At 40.1% G+C, this 25,846-nt stretch overlaps 1 protein-coding gene across 4 annotated transcripts in view; it reads right to left on the bottom strand.

The window, feature by feature from the left end:
- Positions 1-25,846, bottom strand: part of eps15 (epidermal growth factor receptor pathway substrate 15) — a 183,774-nt gene that overhangs the window by 117,223 nt on the left and 40,705 nt on the right. For all 4 annotated transcript variants that reach the window (XM_087990607.1, XM_087990609.1, XM_087990610.1 and 1 more), the window contains exons 7-11: positions 25,610-25,735; positions 20,460-20,519; positions 14,153-14,353; positions 12,022-12,176; positions 4,837-4,987 (exon numbers count right to left, since the gene is read on the bottom strand). In XM_087990607.1, the coding sequence (XP_087846733.1) occupies positions 4,837-4,987; positions 12,022-12,176; positions 14,153-14,353; positions 20,460-20,519; positions 25,610-25,735 (693 nt within the window). The remainder of the gene's footprint in view (positions 1-4,836; positions 4,988-12,021; positions 12,177-14,152; positions 14,354-20,459; positions 20,520-25,609; positions 25,736-25,846) is intronic.

Genomic DNA, 25,846 nt, shown 5'->3' with positions numbered 1-25,846 from the left:
AAGGGTACTGGTCGGTACGGCGGGAAAGAAAGAAGCGGAGGGCTTTGAGTCCTTCGTGATGGGGGATGGAGGTGTACAGGGACTGGATGTCCATGGTGAAAATAAGGCGTTGGGGACCGGGGAAGCGAAAATCATGGAGCAGGTGGAGGGCGTGGGTGGTGTCCCGAACGTAGGTGGGGAGTTCTTGGACTAAGGGGGACAGGACGGTGTCAAGGTATGCGGAGATGAGTTCGGTGGGGCAGGAGCAGGCGGAGACAATGGGTCGGCCGGGGCAGTCAGGTTTGTGGATTTTGGGCAGGAGGTAGAAGCGGGAGGTGCGGGGTTGTGGGACTATGAGGTTGGAGGCAGTGGATGGGAGATCCCCCGAGGGATGAGGTTATGGACGGTCTGGGAGATGATGGTTTGGTGGTGGGGGGTGGGGTCATGGTCAAGGGGGCAGTAGGAGGAGGTATCTGCGAGCTGGCGTTTGGCCTCAGCGGTGTAGAGGTCGGTGCGCCAAACTACTACCGCGCCTCCCTTGTCTGCTGGTTTGATAGGTTGGGGTTGCAACGGAGTGAGTGGAGGGCTGCGCGTACCGAGGGTGAGAGGTTGGAGTGGGTACCCAACCTCCACTCCCGGCACCTTCCCCTGCAACCGCAGGAGGTGCAAGACTTGCGCCCACACCTCCCCCCTCACCTCCCTCCAAGGCCCCAAAGGAAACTTCCATATCCGCCACAGATTCACCTGTACCTCCACACATATCATCTATTGCATCCTTTGCACCCGATGTGGCCTCCTCTATATTGGGGAGACGGGCCGCCTACTTGCGGAGCGTTTCAGGGAACACCTCTGGGACACCCGGACCAACCAACCCAACCACCCTGTAGCTCAACATTTCAATTCCCCCTCCCACTCCACCAAGGATATGCAGGTCTTTGGACTCCTCCATCGTCAGACCACAGCGAAACGACGGTTGGAGGAAGAACGCCTCATCTTCCGGCTAGGAACCGTCCAACCACAAGGGATGAACTCGGATTTCACCAGTTTCCTCATTTCCCCTCCCCCCAGCCTGTCTCAGTCAAATCCATCAAATTCAGCACCGCCTTCCTAACCTGCAATCTTCTTCCCGACCTCTCCGCCCCCACCCCAGTCTGACCTATCACCCTCACCTTGACCTCTTTCCACCTATCACATTTCCGACGCCCCTCCCCCAAGTCCCTCCTCCCTATCTTTTATCTTAGCCTGCTGGACCAACTTTCCTCATTCCTGAAGAAGGGCTAATGCCCGAAACGTCGATTCTCCTGTTCCCTAGATGCTGCCTGACCTGCTGCGCTTTTCCAGCAACACATTTCCATCTCTGATCTCCAGCATCTGCAGACCTCACTTTCTCCTTTGTTAAGGGAAGGTCATGTTTAACAAAATTGATATAGAGTTTTTTTTTGAAGAGTGCTGATGATGGTAATGCATGTGAGGTTATCTATCTGAATTTAATAAAAACATAGAAAATAGGAGAAGATGGGGGCCATTCATTCCTGCGAGCCTGTTCCACTCTTCAATATGACCATGGCTGATCTTCTCAGTACCCTGTTCCTGTTATCTCACCACACTCTTTGATCCCTTAATACCCAAGAAATATTTTCAACTCCTTCTTGCGAAGCTACATTGTTTTGGCATCAACTGCTTTTTGTAACAGAGAATTCCACAGGCTCACCACTCTCTGGGTGAACAAATTTCTCCTAATCTCAGTCCTACGTGACCTCGTCTCCTTTGACTGTGACCGATGGTTCTGAGCTCCCAGGTCATCTGGAACACCCTTCCTGCATTTACCCCCTCTAGTCCGGTTGGAATTTTATAGATTTATGTGCGACATTCCTCATTGTTCTAAACTCCAGTGAATATAGTCCTAATTGATCCAGCCCCTTTTCATATATTTGTCCTGTCACCCCGGGTATCAGTCTGGTAAACTTTGCACTCCCTACATAGACATAATATCTTCCTCAGATAAGAAGACCAAATTTCACACAATACCATGTATTTTACTTTTGCATACTAATCTTTTATGTGAATTCTTATCAAAAGTCATCTCAAAGTCCAAAAAAACCACATCCACTGATCCCTCCTTATCAACTCTACTAATTCCATCCTCAAAATATTTCTTCTAGATTTTGTTACGGAATAGGCCAGACCACTCAAAACATTCTGAAGCAGGCAGCTTTGCAATTTGTTTCACTAAGCGTACAGTGAAATGACCTGGAGTAAGTTAGCTAGGTAAACTACCAGGTTTTAAAACAGACAAAAAATTATTCACAAAATTATACAAAGAAAAGAATAAAGAAAACTACAGAACTCAGTCTATCCAAACCAGACTTAATTATGCTGTTCTGAATATACACAACAGTCCCAATAAGTAAACATCCTAAAACACAGTAAAAATGAAACAAATGCTTACAAGTTAAAGTTAGAAGAGCAGAAGGAGAGAGGGTCTAGCAGCCTGTTTCCACACAGCTGAAGTCCCAATTAGTTCTGGAATGAACTGCTCAGCTTGAGAGCTGACCACTCCCCTTCATTGTACAGGTCACTTCTAAAACATGACCACTTTGGCCTGAAGTCTTATCTGTTTACAAATAAACAAATTGCATCTCAAAATCCCTTTTCATCTCTGTACCAAACTAGCCACCTCGGAGCAGGGAGGGTTTTATGACCCCTCTGATAAAAACCAAGGACACAGTATCCTTGAGAAAAGAAACAGCTTTTTAGAAAAAAAGGACCAGCTTTGTGACAGTTTGTTAAGCATGATTTCCCTTTCATAAATCTATGCTATTTTTCGATTGCCACTGCTTTTCAAGAGCTCTGCTATTTAGTCTTTTTATAATGGACTTGTTTTCTCCATTACTGATGTCAAGCTAAATGGTCTAAGATTCAGTTTCACCTCTACCTCATTTTTTAAATCATGGGGTTACATTAGCTACCCTTCAACCCCTAGGAACTGTTCTAACATCAAGAGTATCTTGGCCATAAACGCATCCATGATTTCTATGGGTTCTTCCTTAAGTAGCCTGGGATGTAGATTATCAGACTCCGGGGATTTGTTTGCCTTTAATCCCATTAATTTCCCCAACACCATTTCTCTACAAATATTGAATTTCCTTCAGTCCTTCACTCTCACTAGACACTGCATTCCCAACATTTTTGAGGTCGTTCTTGTGTCCTTCTTTGTGATTATAGAACCAAAATATTTATTCAATTAGTTGCTCATCTTTTCGTTCTCCATTATAATGTCCCCCATTTCTGACTATGGCCAGAAAACATTCATCTTCACTAATGTTTTTCACTTCAAATATGAATAAAAGCTTTTACAATCAGTTGTATGTTCCCTGCAAGCATGTTCTCATACTCTATAGAGCAGGAAGGTTATGTTGGAACGATATGATACTCTGGCTAGGCCACAATCGAACTACTCCATGCCATTCTGATCACCATGTTATAGAAAGAATGTGATCGTACTGGAAAGAGTGCAGAAGAGATTTACCAGGATGCTGCTTGGGCTGGAGAGTCATTTGTTTTCATTCAAACGCAGAATGTAGGCGTTATTAGCCAAGTGAGCATTTATTGCTCATTCCCAAATGACAACAAGACAATTAAGAATCAATTAAATAGCTGTGGGTCTGGAGTCTGGATGGTGTAAGGATGACAGCTTTATTCCCTAAAGGACATTAGTGAACCAGATGGATTTTTTCACCGCCTGACAATCAACAATGGTTTCACCATCCTAATCAGACCATTATTCCAGATTTGAATTGAATTCAAAATCAATTGAATTCCATCATGCAGGTTTGAACTGTGATCCCAGAACATTACCTGTGTCACTGGATTAATAGTTTGATGATAACACCATGAGGTCATCACTTCCCCGAAGTCGAAACAATGAGGAAAGACATGATAGGTTGGGGTCGCTTTTTTTGGGAGCAGTGAGGTTTAAAGGGGACCTGATATGGTTGTGGGGGTCAAGGATAGAGTGGATAGGACAGTATTGCTTCCATTAATAGAGGGGTCAATAACCAGGGACACAAATGTAAGGTAAAACATAGAATGGCAAGAGTTGAGAATTCTTTTCACCCAAAGGATGGCAGGAGTCTGGAACTCAATACCAGAAAGAGTGGTTAAGTCAGAAACCCTTGTAACCTTTAAGCAATATTTAAATTTTCACTTGTATTGCCATAATCTCTATGGCTCTGGGCTAAAATGGGGTTAATACAGTCAAATCTTTAACAAAAGCAGAAACTGCTGGAAAAACTCAGCAAGTCTAGCAGCATTTGTGGGGAGACAGCAGAGTTCATATTTTTGGGTCCAGTGACTCTCCTTCAGAACTTAGTGAAATCTTTGTTGACCGGCATGAACATGATAGGCCAAACAGCTTCCTTCCGTGACGCAAACTTCTATGTGTCTCAAGCCTTGCATCAGATGGCAGGAAGGAAATGGTGAGAGCAGGAGTTACAAGAATGTGTAAAATCATCATATGACAAGAAGGGAGAAGTTCAGTGAAAGTAGCAGTTGTTATTCCCTAATATATTGACAAACCCGTACAACATGATATCACAAATTCTCCTAAGTCAACAGAAATTAACAAGATTTAAGTTTATATTAATAAGGATTCATTAATAATTTAACTTGAATTATTATGACACACCCAAATCTGAATCATTACTCAGGTCAGTGCTGTTAGTTTTATTTCTTGTGTAAATCAAGCCAAGGGCCAGTGTTGGAACAAATAGTTTAGATGACATCATCCTCACAAGAACTGTTCAAAGCTGATCATATCACTGCAGTGCCAAAACCATGATTGAAAACAAAAATTACCTTTTGTGCATTATCAGAAGGAGGCATCATCTCTGCTGTGAGAACCTGAGGTGGATCAATACCTTTAGTTAACTTCTGGTTTATTAAATGTAGTGCCAAGGCAAACTGCTCCTTTGTAAGCTTTCCACAATCATTTGTGTCACAGAGTGCCCTGTGAAGGCAGAAAATTAAGACAGATCAACAGCTCTGTATCAAGTATGATGAATTAACTGAATTTAGATTTGGATCATCTTACTTTTAAATCCCAAGGTTAAAACTGCAATAATGTTTAGTCACATTATTTTGTATATTTACTCTAAACTGGAAGCAATAAAATAAACCTGCACAGTCTTCAAAATATTACTTTCCAATATATTTATTAACCTCTTCAAGCACCACATTACTTACAGTGACATCACATCACTAACCATGGAAAAATTGGATCAAATTCACTTGATCTGTGGAGAAATACGCAGCAGTACAACTACTGATTCTGTCCTTCCAAATTCAGTTGTGTTTTGGGAAAGATAATATTATGATTTGAATATTAAACACTGTGGGTTCCTCACTGGTGGAATTAAGTGGAGATGATGAATTAACCAGTTTAAAGAAGAAGATTCAAAGCAATTTGGCTTTATGTAATTTTTCCTCAGGGGAAAGGCAATGATTCCTTTATTGATCCAGCCTATTAGCTGGAAACATCACAGTTCCTCATCAAAGATGTTTATCCATATGATGGAGTACAGTTCCAACTGATCTAGTAATATTTCCCCAACTGCCGAAGTCATGATTTCAGATGTCCAATGTGTCGAAGCTCATGCTTACAAGTTTCCAAACCAAACTACTGAGAATCTTGTGACCAAAACTCTTCATTGGAGAATTCTAATATTCATCCGGATGGAATGACATTTTCAGTTAAGAAACAGGCTTTAAGGCTGAGCAGGAAGAATGTCAAAGATCTGTGATGGATCTAACCTCCAGGCTCTCACAGTAGGTTAGCTTGATCATCAACAACATATGCAGACCTGAATGACTCTGATATCAGATTACCTAGCCTTCCAGAGACGATTCATTTTGACACAATTTCCAGTTAGATGTATCGCCATAATGGGAGTTTGACCTTTAATCACCAGAATACAAACAACAGTGGTCATGAGCTCATGAAATAGCCAGAAAACAGCACGAAAAGGAAAAGAGAGGTTTTTAACAGGTGCAAAATAGAGTCATAGAGATGTACAGCATGGAAACAGACCCTTCGGTCCAACTCGTCCATGCCGACTAGATATCCCAACCCAATCTAGTCCTACCTACCAGCACCCGGCCCATATCCCTCAAAGCCCTTCCTATTCATATACCCATCCAAATGCCTCTTAAATGTTGCAATTGTACCAGCCTCCACCACATCCTCTGGCAACTCATTTAATACACATACCACCCTCTGCGTGAAAAAGTTGCCTCTTAGGTGTCTTTTATATCTTTCCCCTCTCACGCTAAACCTATGCCCTCTAGTTCTGGACTCCCCCACCCCAGGAATAAAGACTTTGCCTATTTACCCTATCCATCCCCCTCATAATTTTGTAAACCTTCAGAAGGTCACCCCTCAGCCTCCGACACTCCAGGGAAAACAGCCCCAGCCTCTCCCTATAGCTCAAATCCTCCAAACCTGGCAACATCCTTGTAAATCTTTTCTGATCCCTTTCAAGTTTCACAACATCTTTCTGATAGGAAGGAGACCAGAATTGCACGCAATATTCCAACAGTGACCTAACTAATGTCCTGTACAGCCACAACATGACCTCCCAACTCCTGTGCTCAATACTCTGACCAATAAAGGAAAGCATACCAAATGCTTTCTTCACTATCCTATCTGCCTGCGACTCCACTTTCAAGGAGCTATGAACGTGCACTCCAAGGTCTCTTTGTTCAGCAACACTCCCTAGGACCTTACCATTAAGTGTATAAGTCCTGCTAAGATTTGCTTTCCCAAAATGCAGCACCTCACATTTATCTGAATTAAACTCCATCTGCCACTTCTCAACCCACTGGCCCATCTGGTCAAGATCCTGTTGTAATCTGAGGTAACCCTCTTTGCTGTCCACTACACCTCCAATTTTGGTGTCATCTGCAAACTTACTAACTGTACCTCTTATGCTCGCATCCAAATCATTTATGTAAATGCCAAAACGTAGAGGACCCAGCACCGATCCTTGTGGCACTCCCCTGGTCACAGGCCTCCAGTCTGAAAAGTAACCCTCCACCACCACCCTCTTTCTTCTACCTTTGAGCCAGTTGTGTGTCCAAATGGCTAGTTCTCCCTGTATTCCATGAGATCTAACCTTGCTAATCAATCAAACCTTGTTGAATGCCTTACTGAAGTCCATCTAGATCACATCTACCACTCTGCCCTCATCAATCCTCTTTATTATTTCCTCAAAAAACTCAATCAAGTTTGTGAGACATGATTCCCATGCACAAAGCCATGTTGACTATCCCGAATCAGTCCTTGCCTTTCCAAATACATGTACATCCTGTCCCTCAGGATTCCCTCCAACAACTTGTTCACCACTGAGGTCAGGCTCACCGGTCTATAGTTCCCTGGATTGTCCTTACCACTCTTCTTAAACAGTGGCACCACGTTAGCAAACCTCCAGTCTTCCGGCACCTCACCTGTGACTATCAATGATACAAATATCTCAGCAAGAGGCCCAGCAATCACTTCTCTAGCTTTCCACAGAGTTCTAGGGTACACCTGATCAGGTCCTGGGGATCTATCCACCTTTAAATGTTTCAAAACATCCAGCACTTCCTCCTCTGTAATCTGGACATATTGCAAGATGTCACCATCTATTTCCCTACAGACTATATCTTCCATATCCTTTTCCACAGTAAATACTGATGCAAAATATTCATTTAGTATCTCCCCCATTTTGTGTGGCTCCACACAAAGGCCACCTTGCTGATCTTTGAGAGGCCCTACTCTCTCCCTAGTTACACTTTTGTCCTTAATATATTTGTAAAGACTCTTTGGATTCTCCTTAATTCTATTTGCCAAAGCTATCTCATGTCCCCGTTTTGTCCTCCTGATTTCCCTCTTAAGTATATTCCTACTTCCTTTATACTCTTCTAAGGATTCACTCGATCTATCCTGTTTATAACTTACATATGCTTCCTTCTTTTTCTTAACCAAACCCTCACTTTCTTTAGTCATCCAGCATTCCCTATACCTACCAGCCTTTCCTTTCACCCTGACAGGAATATACTGTCTCTGGATTCTCATTATCTCATTTCTGAAGGCTTCTCATTTTCCATCCATCCCTTTACCTGCGAACATCTGTCCCCACTCAGCCTTTGAAAGTTCTTGCCTAATACTGTCAAAATTGGCCTTTCTCCAATTTAGAACTTCAACTTTTAGATGTGGTCTATCCTTTTCCATCATTATTTTAAATCTAATAGAATGATGGTCACTGGCCCCAAAGTGCTCCCCCACTGACCCCTCTGTCACCTGCCCTGCTTTATTTCCCAAGAGTAGGTCAAGTTTTGCACCTTCTCTAGTAGGTAGATCCACATACTGAATCCGAAAATTGTCTTGTACACACTTAAGAAATTCCTCTCCATCTAAACCTTTAACACTATGGCAGTCCCAGTCGATGTTTGGAATGTTAAAATCCCCTACCATAACTATCCTATTATTCTTACAGACAGCTGAGATCTCCTTACAAGTTTGTTTCTCAATTTCCCTCTGGCTATTAGGAGGTCTATAATACAATCCCAGTAAGGTGATCACCCCTTTCTTATTTCTCAGTTCCACCCAAATAACTTCCCTGGATGCATTTCCAGGAATATCTTCCTTCAGTACAGCTGTAAAGCTATCCCTTATCAAAAATGCCACCCCCACTCCCCCTCCTCTCTTGCCTCCCTTTCTATCCTTCCTGTAGCATTTGTATCCTGGAACATGAAGCTGCCAGTCCTGCCCATCCCTGAGCCACGTTTCTGTAATTGCTATGACATCCCAGTCCCATGTTCCTAACCATGTCCTGAGTTCATCTGCCTTCCCTGTTAGGCCCTTGCATTGAAATAAATGCAGTTTAATTTATTAGTCCTACCTTGTCCCTGTCTGCCCTGACTGCTTGACTCGCTTCTGTTGTCAACTGTACCAGTCTCAGATTGATCTCTGTCCTCACTACCTTCCCTGGGTCTCACCCACCCCCTCACCCCCCACCTTACTAGTTTAAATCCTCCCGAGCAGCTCTAACAAATCTCCCTGCCAGTATATTAGTCCCCTTCCAATTTAAGTGCAATCCGTCCTTCTTGTACAGATCACTTGTACACCAAAAGAAATTCCAATGATCCAATATCTAGAATGCACTGCTTTGGAAGGCAATAGAGGCAGGAAACTTCACAACCTTTATGTAGATGAGCACTTGAAATGTTATAACATTTGAGGCCATGGGTCATGTGCTAGACAGTGGGATTCATGTAGATAGATCGGTACTTGAATAGCCAAAGAGCTCCTTCTGGCTGTATGACACTCTACCAGTGACAAAAGAATATTCTTACCAGTAAATGAATTATGTTGCTACCAAATTTCTGACTCTAAAATGGACACAAACCATATCCCATTAGACAGTGTATCACCTGCTGGCTCAGTGCTTCAGTAGAAACCAGTATTTCTTGCAAACACTTTCTTTTTATTGTATCAAACTCACCCATTCTATATAATTTTACAACTCATACATGGATTGAAGAATACCATAATTTTCATTATTTCACTAAAGAATTTCCATTAAATGTAGGACTCTGCATCAAGAAGGAAAACTTTCGGATTGAATTCTTAGCTGCAAAGTTGAATTCTGAATTTTCTGCTATTGCTTACCACAGAGTTTGATTCCCTTGAAAAAAAACTGAAGGATTAGAGGGGTCAGGAGGAAAACTTTGGGTTGTGGAATTCCATGCCCAGTTTGGTTAAGGTGGAAATTCTCAACTCATTTTGAAGGAATTTGTATCTACAGCAGAAGAGCTGTAACCTGCAAAGCTATGGACCAAAAACTGCAAAGTGAGATTAGAATGGGTGCTATTTTATCCAGCTAGCACAGACAATATGGACTGAATGGCTTCTGTCCGAAAACTGTGTGAAACAGTGGAAGAAGTCACAGACTGATTAACAGACAACATTTATCAACAAAAATATAACATCGATGGCCAAAGCTATCTTTATATCAGCTGATGGGGCTGTTAGTTCTGTATGGAGGTAAGGTTTTGCTGGTATCTGCAACTATTCAATGAATGAAGACGACCATTCCCCAATGGATGCAAACATCCAAACGACTGCCAATCCAGAACATTTAGTCAGCCATTGATCAGAACTGTCTGGAACAGCCTGGAATCAAAAACTACACTTGCACATTCAGAGATATGAATACAAAGAAAGATGGGTGTAGTTTTTGAAAGTCAATTATTTCAACCATGGAACATCACTACAAGGTTGTGTCCTAGGTCCAACCATTTTAGCTGCTTCATCAACGCCCTCCCTCCATTATAAAGATCAGAAGGAAGAATGCTCACTGATGACTACACAATGTTTAGCACCACTCACAACTCCTCAGATAACTGATGCAGTCCATGTCTAAATGCAGCAGGACTTCGACAATATTCAGGCTCGGATATAAGTGGCAAGTAACATATTGTGAGATATATATCCTTAAACAATGGTTTTGTAGTACTTTTTACTCTTATAAGATGAACTAAATTAAATATCCCTGCCAACTTATTACTGTTTCTTTACACCTTTCAATTTTTAGCAGCCGCATGCTGCAAACTGTGTTTAAACCTGTTTCTGTATCAAAGGCTACCCCTGAATAAGTGCTAATACTGTAACCTACTCAGAACAATGCCAGTCCCACCATCGTGTCTCTATAACTCATACACAACTATGGAAAATTATAATATTTATTACCTTAGTAACCACTTCTCTGGATCTGAATAGGCTACAGAACATCAAGTAGTTTCCTCTACAAGCATGTCCCCACAGAGTGTGGCTTTTTATCTCTTTGAAATTTCCTTATACACTAATTATTTCTATAACACTGTATTACCTATTTCTAACATATATTTAGGACTATCATCTTGTACTAATGTATGGATTTATACTTTTTAAATACATATTAAATAAGGCTTTTACCCCAACTTATTATCAAAACAGCACTTCTGCAAAACTGCATGAATGAATGTATAGGAAATGTCAAAAACCGGCAATAATAGATGAAATCTCATGACCCTGTTGCATGAGATCAGTTTATTATCCTCTATACCTTTATTTAGTAAAGTTTATTTTCTCACTTAGTTAGGTTGTATAGGTTCAGATTTTTACTAACATTACTAACTTTAAAGGCAAAAGCAGTAACATCTCTTAGTTATGCCAGCTCAGACCAGAGAGACATTCTAATCCCATCAAGAGTAACAGCCAGCATTTAGCACATGGTTAAACTACCTCCTGCTTCCCCAGGAGAAATATCACACAAAATTATATACAAAAGATGCAACTATGTGGTGCCATAGTGCTAAAATTTAATGTATGCAAAAACAGAGTATAAAGAGGCTACTGTATAATTGTACTTTGGATTCCATCACTGCCTCGAACTGTGCCACTGCAGATGGTCAATAAAGAGACTATTTTCACCATTTACCAATCTCAGTTGCTTTTGAACACAATGCCACACATGCATATCACATACTTACTAGGCAATGAAAATCTCCAACAACAGTTATAAATGCAAATTTATTGGTATGGTGGTCATCAGTTTAATGGAATGTAGTTGTGATGTGGGACCAGAAGGTGTGTCTCATGGAGAAGCTCAGGGAGAGCATGAGGGTACTATTCTCCTATCACAGCTAAGTCAGATTATGTTTTCACCTTATGTCCATGACAACAACAACATAATTCAAGAAACATCTTGACAACAGGGTCAGTAATCAGCAAAACTGAGATTATGAGTTGAAATCAGCAATCAGGAATGAGTGATTTTTTTTCAACCTCTTTAGTTTAAGGAGGCGGCTTAATCCTTCAGGCTAACGGCAGCACTGAAGAACAACTAAAGTACCTTCTTAAAAATGATTTGAATCTGTAGAAAATCATGAGAATATTTAGGGTTAGTTCTAATGGATGAAAGTGATTATTATTGTTTTTGTTAATACACACTGAACACTTACCAGATATGAGCCAGTGTTGTTGGGGTCAGACCTGTGGTAAGAAAGATATCTTTAACCTCTACCCCAGAGACAAATCCATCTTGATCTTTGTCAGTTTTCATGAAAATCTCATCATATTTTGCTTTGTCAGCTGGTGTTACAACCCATTTGACAGCCTGGAAAATACAGAAAACATTGCTTAGATTAACAATTGTACCATCATTTTCAAAGTTCAGAATGAGAAGAGCAGTTTTCTACAAAAGCTAAATACAGATAATGCCAGAAATCAAAAGTAAAAATGAAAATGCCAGATATACACAGGAAGTCCAGAAGCATCTATTTAAAAAAACACAAAATTGATGATGACCTTTCACTCAAGTAGGGAAAAAACAAGAGGGTACTATGTACTATTCTCCTACATAGGATATCACAGCTGAGACAGATTATGTTTTCACCTTGACATCTTGACAACAGAGTTGGTAATCATCCAAGATAAAATTATGAGTTGAAATAAGTTTGTTTTTAAACCAAGAATCAAGGCAGGAAAAAGTGAAGGCATATCTCCAGGCAGCTCCCAATTTATGGCTGTCTGAGTCATGAACACATGTACTTACAAATAGCTATTTTGTATTGTACTGTATTGTGTTCCAACTTGATGCAAATCAATCTATGAATATACTTGTTAACAGAACCTGTTTGCAGCTTGAGGGTTGCCTTTATAGCATGTGTAAACATATTAGATTCACTATGAATTATGAAGACGAAGTGATATATGATAAACATCATATCTGAGCGCAGATCATTCTAATTAAAATAATCACCTTTCCAGACAAAGATGACACATCATTCCACACATCACACCATTCCTGAAAATGGATCACTAGATTGCTAATTGTTTCAATTGAAGTATATACAGATGGAGGGCATTGATTGGATAGTTACTTCACAAGTGGCACATGAGTGGAGTCAGGAGATACATACCTGCAATAATTTACTCTGAATAAATCTATTCTTTGAATTCTTCCTTAATTAACTGGCTATCATGAAAATCAGAGTATTAAAAATATTTTCTTGATTAGTGTTTTATTCCAACCCTTTATTTTGTTCACAGAATGTGAGCATCGTTGGATTAGCCAGCATTTGTGCCAAGCCCCAGTTGACAGAGGGCAGATAAGTGGGAATTATATTGTTGTAGGTCTGGAGTCATATGTAAGTCAGTCCAGGTCAGTTCAGCCGTTACCTTCCCTAAAGGACATTTATGAACCAAACAGGTTTTTCCGACAATCAACAATGGTTATCATTAGATTCTTAATTCCAATTCCTACCAAATTGGGCGGCATGGTGGCACAGTGGTTAGCACTGCTGCCTCACAGCGCTGGAGACCCGGGTTCAATTCCCACCTCCGCAACTGTCTGTGTGGAGTTTGCACATTCTCCCCGTGTCTGCGTGGGTTTCCTCCGGGTGGTCCGGCTTCCTCCCATAGTCCAAAAATGTGCAGGTTAGGTGAATTGGCCATGCTAAATTGCCCCTAGTGTTAGGTGAAGAGGTAAATGTAGAGGGGTGGGTTGCTCTTCAAAGGGTCGGTGTGGACTTGTTGGGCCGAAGGGCCTGTTTCCACACTGTAAGTAATCTAATCTAAAAAAAAATTGAAAATTCACCTTCTGCCATGGCAGGATTTGAACCCACATCCCAAGATGATTATTTGGGTCTCAAGATTAACTGTCTAGCAATAATACTACAAAGCCATTGCCTTCCCATAAATTGCAGGGGGTTTTCTCACTCACAGGGGGAGAAAAGGGAAATCATGTGACAACACTGTTTTAAATAAATGTAAAGGCTAACATGGATTACATTAACAAACTACCAGAAGCTTGACAGTGAATTAAAAGAGAAATTGTACTCTTTCTCATTTTGAAGTAGTATCAGTCATTAAACGTTAAAGTAGAACAGATACAAATTTTGGAAATTCTCTATATCAGCCCATTTAAAGCACAGTTTTAAATAAAAGATTAGGTCAAAAATATGCCCAGTTACAATTTTAACTTGATTTAACTTTGGTTTAGGAGTGATGTGTCAGTATCTCTGTATAGTTAATAGCAAATCAACAAAGAAAAATGGTGTTCAAGAGAAACACCATTATTATTTGCAGTACCTGGACTGGTAGTGTTTTAGAAGATAGAATTCCCACAGGGGGCAAGGACTGTCGACTTTCCTTCGCAGTAGGTGGAGATGGAATGAGTGGCACTGAAGATGGAACACTTGCTTTTTTCCTCTTTGAAGGTGGTACTAAGGCAGGCGGCAAGGAAAATGGCACAGGTTCTTTCTCAAGAGCACGGTAAACCAAGTACATTGCCTTATGAGAGAAAAATTATACTGAGTCTTGACATTAAAAACAATTTTGTAACAGTTTATAAAAATATTAAATGAAGCTGAAACGAATGAAGAAACCTAGCTATGAACATAATCAGGACCACAGCCACATTTATGCAACATTGCCAAACTAGTGCATCAGGAGAAGGGACGGCTAAAAGAATTCTATAATGAAACCTGTGAACTATGACCCAAATTAATAACTTCTGAGAAATGGTTGCACTTCTATCAGGTGCCTAAAATATTCATTAGAAAACATGCATTTTACAGATTACACGGTGGCTAATATTGTACCACTTTTTAAGAAAGGTGGGAGAGAGAAAGCAGGAAATTATAGACCAGTTAGTCTGACCTCAGTGGTGGGAAAGATGCTGGAGTCTATTATAAAGGATGAAATTACGACACATCTGGATAATAGTAACAGGATAGGTCAGAGTCAGCATGGATTTATGAAGGGGCAATCATGCTTGACTAATCTTCTGGAATTTTTTGAGGATGTAACTCTGAAGATGGACGAGGGAGATCCAGGAGATGTAGTGTACCTGGACTTTCAGAAAGCTTTTGATAAAGTCCCACACAAGAGGTTAGTGAGCAAAATTAGGGCGCATGGTATTGGGGGCAAAGTACTAACTTGGATTGAAAGTTGGTTGGCTGACAGGAAACAAAGAGTAGTGATAAAGGGCTCTATTTCAGAATGGCAGGCAGTGACCAGTGGGGTACCGCAGGGATCAGTGCTGGGACCACAGCTTTTTACAATATTAATGATATAGAAGATGGTATTAGTAATAACATTAGCAAATTTGCTGATGATACTAAGCTGGGTGGCAGGGTGAAATGTGAGGAGGATGTTAGGAGATTACAGGGTGACCTGGACAAGTTAGGTGAGTGGTCAGATGCATGGCAGATGCAGTTTAATGTGGATAAATGTATGGTTATCCACTTTAGTGGCAAGAAGAGGAAGGAAGATTACTACCTAAATGGAATCAATTTAGGTAAAGGGGCAGTACAAAGAGATCTGGGTGTTCTTATACATCAGTCAATGAAGGTAAACATGCAGGTACAGCAGGTAGTGAAGAAGGCTAATAGCATGCTGGCCTTCATAACAAGAGGGATTCAGTATAGAAGCAAAGAGGTTCTTCTGCAGATGTACAAGGCCCTGGTGAGACCACACCTGGAGTACTGTGTGCATTCTGGTCTCCAAATTTGAGGAAAGACATTCTGGCTATTGAGGGAGTGCAACGTAGGTTCACGAGGTCAATTCCTGGAATGGCAGAACTACCTTACGCTGAAAGACTGGAGCGACTGGGCTGGTATACCCTTGAGTTTAGAAGACTGAGAGGGGATCTGATTGAGACATATAAGATTATTAAAGGATGGACACTCTGGAGGCAGGAAACATGTTTCCGCTGATGGGTGAGTGCCGAACCAGAGGACACAGCTTAAAAATATGGGGTAGACCACTTAGGACAGAGATGAGGAGAAACTTCTTCACCCAGAAAGTGGTGGGTGTGTGGAATGCTCTGCCCCAGAGGGCAGTGGAGGCCCAGTCTCTGGGTTCATTTAAGAAAGAGTTGGATAGAGCTCTCAAGGATAGTGGAATCAAGGTTAAGGAGATAAGGCAGGAACAGGATACTGATTAAGGATGATCAGCCATGATCATATTGAATGGTGGTGCAGGCTCGAAGGGCAGAATGGCCTACTCCTGCACCTATTGTCTATTGTCTACAACATGACTATTAAATAATCATAGCCCACACTTACTTCATTGTAGGAAGGATATTTGTGACTACCATCATTGGTGATTTCTGTATTGTGAATCTTGCCTGCTCTCCCACACTTACGTAAGAGAAGAACTAGTATGAGATTTGGGTATTTGCATTAAACAACCAAAACGTTTCAAGGAACATTCCTCTCAATAAATTTCAAATTTCTATGTGTTCCCAACAGCAACTGCATGAGAGTTTGAGTTTCTTCTGCACATTCTTGCTGTCAACATATTAATATAATAAAATCACAGTGCAGCTGTGATGTCCAATTGCTAGGATATACTTGGGAACATCAATAAAAAGATGGCAGTTTTTTCTATCACATATCTAGATACAGATGGCATATATTATTTTAAGATACATATATGATGCTCAGAAACAACAAAATAAATTATTTTAAAGATTACTTTTGAGATTTCGATGTGCTGCTAGGCCAATAGTTATTGCCCTTCCCTAGTTGCCTTTGAGAAGGTGCTGAGCTGCCTTCTTGGACCACTGCAAACCATTTGATGTACGTACACCCACAATGCTATCATAGAGGGAGTTCCAGGAATTTGTCACAGTAACACTGAAGGAAGAAAGTGGGGACTGCAGATGCTGGAGATCAGAGTTGAGTGTGTAGTGCTGGAAAAGCGCAGCAGGTCAGGAAGCATCCGAGCAGCAGAAGAAGCAACATTTCCCTGATGATGGGCTTATGCCCGAAACATTGGTTCACCTGCTCCTCGGATGCTGCCTGACCTGCTGTGCTCTTCCAGCACCATGCTCTCAACAATAACACTGAAGCAATGACAATATATCTCCAGTGATAGCTGCACTACAATAATTAGATGGAAAATTACCTACAGGGCTTTAAATAACATCAAAGTGTAAGAAAACTATCTCAAGATCAGAGTTTCATAATTATTCCATACACTGTGCTCAGTGCACTGTGGCTCAGTGATTAGCACTGCTGCCTCACAGCACTAGGATCCCAGGTTCGATTCCAGCCTTTGGCGACTGTGTGGAGTTTGCACTTTCTCCCTGTGTCTGCGTGGATTTCCTCTGGGTGCTCTGGTTTCCTCCCACAGTCCAAAGATGTACAGGTCATGTGAATTGGCAATGATGGATACAACGCTCATGACATACTCAGTATAATGTTTTGAAGTTGAAGGCATGTACTGTGGGAGGAAACCAGAGCACCCAGAGGAAATCCACGCAGACACAGGGAGAAAGTGCAAACTCCAAACTTTCCCACCCAGCCCCAACCCCTCCCATTTATCTCTCAGCCTCCCGGCCCACAAGCCTCATTCCTGATGAAGAGCTTATGCCCAAAATGTCAATTCTCCTGCTCCTCAGATGCTGCCTGACATGCTGTGCTTTACTAGCATCACACTCTCGACTCCGTCTTCCAATCTCACCTGCTTTTAACCCTAATCAGACAGGAGTCTTTCATTTTTGTCCCTTCCAATCCTTGCTCCAAACCTATTCAAATTCTAACTTTTCCCAATTTTGATGAAAGCTCACAAACCTGAAACATTAATGCTGTTCCTCTCTCCAGAGATGTAGGCATAGCCTGCTTAGTAATTCCTCCATTATCAGTTTTCTTTCAGATTTCCAGCACTATTTCCCTTTTTTAATTTCAGGTTTTCAGCATCCGCAGTATTCTATTTCTTGATACTTCAGTCTTGTCTCCTTGGAACTACAGAAAATTCTTCTTCATCCAGAATTTGGACCCAAGAACAAAAGCAAAATACTGTGGATGCCGGAAATCTGAAAGAACAATAAAAGCTGGAGAAACTCAATGTCCTGCAGAATTGGTGGAGAAAAACAGCTTTACCATTTCAGGCTGAGTGAGTTGCAGTTGTAGAAAATAAATTGGTAGCATAAGAAGTAACACCAAATAGTTGACTAAAGCATATCATACAAGTGGATAATTAAAGCTATTTTTAGTTGTCAATTCAAAAGGCTGGAAGTCTCCAGATTCTACTTTTAAGTGTCGTTGTAGGAAAAGCAAAATAGGTACACAAGGCAGAGTAGTAGAAACTGCATCAAAGCTTCCAAGTAAATTTAAACAAATTTTCTCCAAATTCAGAATGCTATTTTCTTGCAACGTCACTAATTTCTCAAAAAACAAGAAGGGATTCTTGGAATTATGCCTCTTATATATAATCTAGCACAGGATTTATTAAGTAACTACTACACCGCACAAAAAAATACTGTGAATTCAACCTCAGAAAATAAGCAATGCCTTACTAATTACAACATTGTTGATTCAGTTTTAACTTCATAATAAATATTTCTTGATTTCAACTTCCACATAAACAAAGATATCATTTTGAAAATGCAGGAATGCATTTCAAATTTGGTTAGCTTCAACTGGCAGGGAAAAAAATGTAAGGGAATAGTTGGCACTGTTTAACTATCCAGGTAATGCAAGCTTAATTTATAACATGGGGAGCTCATAAAATAACCCATGGCCAAATATAAGTGCATAAATGTCCAAGTCAAAAATCTATGAAATTTTATGTGAAAAATCATATTCCCTTCTCCCTACAGATTCCAAATTTTATGTTGATTTTTACTTCCAAAACCTAGCCCCGGAAGTGCATGATATCTATTATGTCAGGATGGCACAGATAGCGAGCAGTGCACATGCTAATGTCACATCTGTAATTCACGTGTATGTATGGTTCCAATGTTCATTAAGAAATTAGACGTTCCCTCAAATTCAAGGGCAAGTTTTTTTCTTTAAACTTATCCGTTTCCTGAATAGAAAGGCATTTATTTTGAATGATGGTGGAGATTAATTATAATGAATCATGAATAGCATAAGATGAAAATGGGACCTTGGGCACATTAGAGGTGATGCCATAAATAGAAGCGTGGAAGCCATTGGCACAAGTGATGATTAACTGCATTAAGACAGCAGAAATGGAACTACATAGGGACAGTATTACGGAGGCAGATCAGAGGTGAGGTGACAGTAGAGAAGCACAATATGATCAAACAAGTCAAGAGTCAACTAAGGATAATACCTTATTCACACAGGCCCCTAATGAAGGCTACTACATTATCTTTGATTTCTAATAATTGCAAACTCCAGCGCAAAGCTAACAGAAAAACCTATAAGTATGCTCGGTCACCACTGATCATGAAATTGGTCAATGTGGTTTCAGTTAATACCACTGAACTAATTAAGTTTTATGGTCATAATTTCTGAAACCTAAACACCAAAGATATGCTTCTGCATTTAATACAACTTAATATGTACATGTTTTTAAATTTAATTCTAAACCCAGCATGAAATTATCCTCTCCTGTAACATTCATGAACTAACACCTAGTAGCAGTGCATTTAAATCGTGTGGTTCACTCAAAAGGTTTGCCATTTTCTATTTCACAATAAACTAGTACTTTAAAGAACCTTAAAGCACAAAAGAAGCAGATCATAAATTCTAGCCATTAAACACAAATGCTGGAATAAAATTCAAATAAATAACACATCTCAGGAACAGGAATCAATATTCAGTGGGAGCCACTCTCCCTGGTTGATATTAGAATGCCCAACTTCCCACATGATTTTTATGCTCAAAAAATGCAGCAGATAGCTGAGACATAAACACCACAAAGGCCTAGGTTCAATTCCACTTTTACTTCTTTGGCTGCTATATAGTCACTGAATTATAGTCACAGAATACCCACAGTGTGAAAGCAGGCTATTCGGCCTATCAAGTCCACACCAAACTTCTGGACAGCATCCCACCCTTTCCCCATAATCCTGAATTTCCCATGGCCAACCCAGGTCGGTTGCACATCTCTGGACACTATGCACAATTTAGCATGGCTAATCCACCTAACCTGCACATCTTTCGACTGTACAAGAAAACCGGAGCACCTGGAGGAAACCCATGCAGACACAGGGAGAATGTGCAAACTCCACATGGTCAACCAAGGCTGGAATTGAGTCTGGGTCCTTGGCATTGCAAGACAGCAGTACTAACCACTGAGCCCCCATGCTCTCAGCTGAGATGGAGTTACGGGTGTCGGTTTGGTCATACAATCCCAGATCATTCAAGTTTCTATCCCCTTGCCTCGATCTCTGTGCTGTGGAAGTGTAGGCACAGTTGGCTTTAATACTTCTTGTAGTCAAATACCTTTGATTTAACTCCATTTGAAGACAGCCCAAAGAATATTGACTAATTCAGTTCAGCTATCAAAGGCTATTCTAAAGCTCAATACTGCCCTGTCACACAAATCATATTGTGAATGCATTTCTATGAAAATAAAATCATCAGGTAGCCTGCAGTCCCAAAATAGATAACTGTGTAATATATCTGTAACTTACAACAGCAAATTCATCCCGATCTAATAATCCATCATGATCAGTATCACTGAGGTCCCAGACCTAAAAGATAATGAGAAAAAAAGAAAGTTAATAATTAGACTCATTCAATTCTAAACATGCTTTCTAAATCAAAACATTCAGGGTCAGAATTTTCTTATAGCAATGAACACATCGTGTTACAGAGTCATACAATACAAAAAGAAACCCTCGGTCCGCCAGTCCATTCCAAACATATTCCCGACTAAACTAGTCCCACCTGTCTGCTCCTGGCCCATATCCCTCCAAACCTTTCCTATTCATGTATCTATCCAAATGTTTTTTAAACGTTGTAATTGCACCCATATCCACTACGTCCTCATAAATTTCATTCCACATGCAAACCATCCTCTGTAAAAAGATTTGCCTCATGTCTTTTTCAAATCTCTCTCCACCCATCTTAAAAATATGCCCCCTAGTCTTGAAATTCCCCATATCAGAAAAAAGACAACCATTATCAACTCTATCTATCTCATTATTTTATAAACTTCCATCAGGTCTTCTCTCAATCTTCTACACTCCAGTGAAAAATGTCTCAGCCTGTCCAGCCTTTCTTTATAACTCAAACCTTCCATACCCCACAACATCCTGGTAAATCTCTTCTGAACCCTCTCCAGCTTGATAATATCCTTCCTACAACTGTGACCAGAACTGGACACAGTATTCCAAAAGAGGCTTCACTAAGGTCCTGTACAACCTCAACATAACGTCCCAAATCCTATACTCAAAGGACTGAGCAATGAAGGCAAGCATGCCAAACACCTTTTTAACCACCCTATCTCTATGTGAAACAAACCTCAAAGAATTATGGACCTGTACCCTGAGGTCCCTCTATTCTACAACATTAACCAAGGCCCTACCATTAAGCCCTACCCTTGTTTATTATACCAAAATGTAATACTGCATATTTATTCAGATTAAACTAACTCCACCTGCCATTTTTCAGCCCATTCGACCCACTTGATCAAGATCCCTTTGTAATTTTAAATAACATTCTTGCCGTGTCAGCAATATTTTCAAACTGCTTTGGCAAAAGGTAATTTAAGAGAACGCAGAAATGAATTAGGAAGCCAAAATATATGGATAACACCACCTTAAGACTATACTGGAACTACTGTTAAACATCATGACACAGATATTTTACATTATCTAATCAGAGATGTTATTACACATGTCTTGAGCAGAGGGGACTTAAACCTAGATCCCCTGGCTCAAAGTTAGGGACACTACCACTGTCACAAAACAACTCTGCGGAGTTTTCAAATGCCATCAGTAGCATTTTGTCCATTAATCTAATTGAAGACATATTCCTTTCTGTGCATGACACTTCAATCAACTTGGTTATTAAAGGATATATTAGTATAGTATTAACTTACTCAAATAATAACATCAGCAACCTTCATCCGAAAGAGGATTTTTGTTTTAGAAAAGCAAGATTGTAGCTGTATAATGTAAGATGTATGATTTACATACATTTCAATATAATTTACTTTGGATCTTTGAACATTGAGCTAGTGACATATGGGTTTTCTGTGTCTGAAGGCGCTTTATGATTAACTTGCAGCCAGTGTTTTCTTTTAAAACACACAATTAGAGTCACAATTCCTGAAGAATAACATGGTTTTGTTTACACTGGGAGAGTATACGAGCAAATGAAGCAAACAATGTAGTGCATTAGGTTTTCAGATATAAGATTCTAGATTTTTGTTTACTTATAAGAAACACCCATATCTTGAGGGAAAAAAAGTTTCAGTTTGGGGAAGTTTAGTTGTCGAAAAGTGTGGTACTGGAAAAGCACAGCAGGTCAGGCAGCATCTGAAGAGCAGGAGAGTGGACCTTTTAGGCATAAGCCATTCATCAGACATTCCTGATAAATGACTTATGCCCGAAACGTCGACTCTCCTGTTCTCAAATGCTGCCTGATCTCCCATGGTTTTCCAACGCCACACTTTTCAACTCATCTCCAGCATCTGCAGTCCTCACTTTCTCCTAGGCAGTTTATATGCAATTTTACATTCAAACTTGGGTAATTAGAATGCTATCCCATAGTATAAATCCTGGGCAAACATGATAAGCAACTGTCAAGCTCTGCAATAAAGCAGATCAAAGGATTATTTGTAAACAACACAGAATCTGAACCAGTAAATAGCACTAAAATGATTAATTCGGTATTAAATCAGATACCTAAAGGAAAATAACAAGAAAGAAAGAAAGTGGGATTTAGTAAGAGAGAAAAAAACAACAAAGAAAAATGAAGTACACTGTTTCTTTTTTTAACAGCTCGAACAATAATTAAAGCCCAAAGAGATTAGACTCCACGCTCATAAAAATTCCTATCTCTACTTGTTAATGTCTAAGTGGTGATTTGCCATCTTGAACCACTGCAGTTCAAATTGTGCCATGAGGGAGGGAGTTCCAAGATTCTGACCCAGCAACACCGATGGAATGGAGATATATTTGCATTCAGGATGACGAGCAGCTTTCAGGGGAACTTATGGTACACTTTGAAAGTGCTGCCTAAGGAGCCTTGGTGAATTTCTGTAGTGTACCTTGAAGATGATACAACATGCAGGATATAGACTGCAGCGGTTCAAGAAAGCAGCTCATCACCACCTTCTCAAGGGCAACCAGGAACTGATAATAAATTCCAGCCAGCCAACAATGCGCACAACCCACGAATGAATTTTTTAAAATGAATGTTATTGAGCGTCAGTTTTGGGTGCACTGAATATTTATAGATATGATGCCAATCAAGAACTTTCCTGGATGGTATCATGCTTCATGAGCACTGCTGGAGCTGCATTCATCTAGACAAGTGAGGAGAACTACATCACACTCCTGACTTGTGCCTTGAGGATGGAGGACAGACTTTCAGGAGTCAGTAGGCACATTAGCCAATGCAGGATTCCTAGTATTTGACCTGCTCTTATACCCACTATATTAACATTTCTCATCTAATTTAGTTTCTGGTCAATGGATATCCCCAGGGTGTGGATAGTGAGAAATTCAGCAAAGATAATGCGATTCAATGTCAAGAGTCAATGGGTAGATTCTCCCTTGTTTGAGATCATCAATGCCTGGTACGTGCATGGTTCAAATGTTACTTGACATTTTTTAAATGCAATACTGGATTTTGTCCAGAACTTAATGCATTTGGACATGGACTGCTTCAGTTTCTGAAGACCTGAAAATTATGTGATCGTCAGCAAACACCTCTAATTCTCATCTTAGGATGACAGAAAGTTATTAATGAAGCCTGTTTGACTAAGGATACTTCCCTGAGGAACTCATGCAGAAATGTCTTGGAGAAGAAATGAAAGACTCAGTGAGAATGTGCGAGATTAAACACGAGAGGGCAAATGAAGGGTGAAATAAAACTAAATAAAATAATAGCCTTTGAACTACAGATAATAGGAAGACTGTAGGATTTTAAATAGAAAAAAAAGCATCAACGTGTAAAAAGGCTGAGAGGGACTGCATACATATACAATCACAAAAGCACTAAGAACTTTTTCCCACCATTAAGAAGCTGCTGAGGCCAGTCTTCAACTAATAAATGAATTTTCTAATTACGTAAAGAAGGAGAGTCTGCGCCCCTGAAATAGAGGGTACCTGAACGTCAGAATACCACAAGACACATAGGATTCCCAAAGATTACATGGGGCCTGCAAGTAGCTGCACAGTTCCCTGGAAAAATGGTTAGTACAAGTTAACAGATCTTCAGTGGAAGCCCAGGATACATGACTGGGTTAGTTCTTTGCTTAAAAATACTCAAATCAGGGGTTGGGCTTACACATTCTGATTATAATGATGTGGAGGAGCCACTGTTGGACTGGGGTGGACAAAGTTAAAAATCACACAATACCAGGTTATAGTCCAACAGGTTTATTTGGAAGCACTAACTTTCAGAGCGCTGCTCCTTCTTCAGGTGGTTGTGAAGCAGGACCATAAGACACAGAACTTATAGCAAAAGATTAGAGTGTCATCCAAGTAAACTGATATATTTAACTAACCTAGATTGTTGTTAAGTCTAGGTCTAGGTTTGTTAAATATATCAGTATACTTGCATGACACTGTAATCTTTTGGTATAAATTCTGTGACTTATGGTCCTGCTTCACAACCCACCTGATAAAGGAGCAGCACTCCAAAAGCTAGTGCTTCCAAATAAACCTGCTGGACTATAATCTGGCATTCTGATTATATGTCAATAGACAATAGACAATAGGCTATGACAGCTAATCAGAAAGTCAGGCATTTAAACTACAATGTAATACCAGTAGGAAAATATGTTACTGTATATACTCAAGTAATAGTCAATCTCATGTAAAAGTCAACCCCCTATTTTTGGCCAAATAACCAGGAATTTTCCATTAATCTTGTGTAAAAGTCAACCCTAGTTCTTCACAGATAACAGATCAACGTTTATGAGTCAGTGTGCTGGCTGTCACTTTTTGCTCTAGCTTTCCAGTCTGCCGGTTGCTCCGCTCCACTCTCAGTAAGCTGGCTGTTGTGTTCCACTTCGGATTTTCGGATTTATCATAATTTGTTCTTTTATATTCATTTAGAGATCATTTGGGCTTCTGCTAATGACACAGTATGAATTTTGATGGGCATGAATTTCAGCCCCTCGAAAGTAGTATCCATGTAATAGTTGACCCCATAAATTTAACCTTAAAAAGTAGTCATAAAAATTTGACTATTATTCAAGTACATACAGAAACTTTTAATGCCTATAGGGAGCACACAGATTCATACAGTCATACAGCACAAAAACAGACCTTTCAGTCCAACTCGTCCATACTGACCAAGTTTCCAAACTTATGTTTAGCTTTGAATAAGTTTATCCCCAACATTCATTAGCAATTAAAACACAGAACCACAGAATCCCTACTATGTGGAAAAAGGCCATTCAGCCCACTGAGTCCAGATCATCCTTCAAAAGAGCAGCAGAGTGGGACTAACTGACTAACTAATCACTCTTAAAAGCAGTAATATCAATTTGTTGGACTTTGTTTGTTGGTCTCCTTCTGTGTTTACTGTTCTACAGAAACAGTACACAAACTTAATTCTGCTAAGACTATTCTACGGCATATAAACATAAAATTGTTCTTACCCTTCCTAGGACATCCACAGGTAGCTTAGAGTTCAGAAGCACAGGTTTCACTTTATCACCAGATAGGAAACCATTCACAGGATTAAGACTGTCAAAAATTATATCATACTTCGCCTTTTCTTCCAACTGCAATTCACATATTAACATAGATGTAAGTTCTTGACTATAAATAGGAACTCCTAGTCTTGAAGATGTTAATTTACATTCATATTTTTAACCAAAATAGTATTATGATTA

The sequence above is a fragment of the Chiloscyllium plagiosum genome, unplaced genomic scaffold (genome assembly GCF_037043375.1).
Source record: "Chiloscyllium plagiosum isolate Xiang-an unplaced genomic scaffold, Cpla_swu_hap1 HiC_scaffold_9, whole genome shotgun sequence".
Taxonomy (NCBI): domain Eukaryota; kingdom Metazoa; phylum Chordata; class Chondrichthyes; order Orectolobiformes; family Hemiscylliidae; genus Chiloscyllium; species Chiloscyllium plagiosum.
This window is presented reverse-complemented; position numbering and strand designations above follow the sequence as displayed.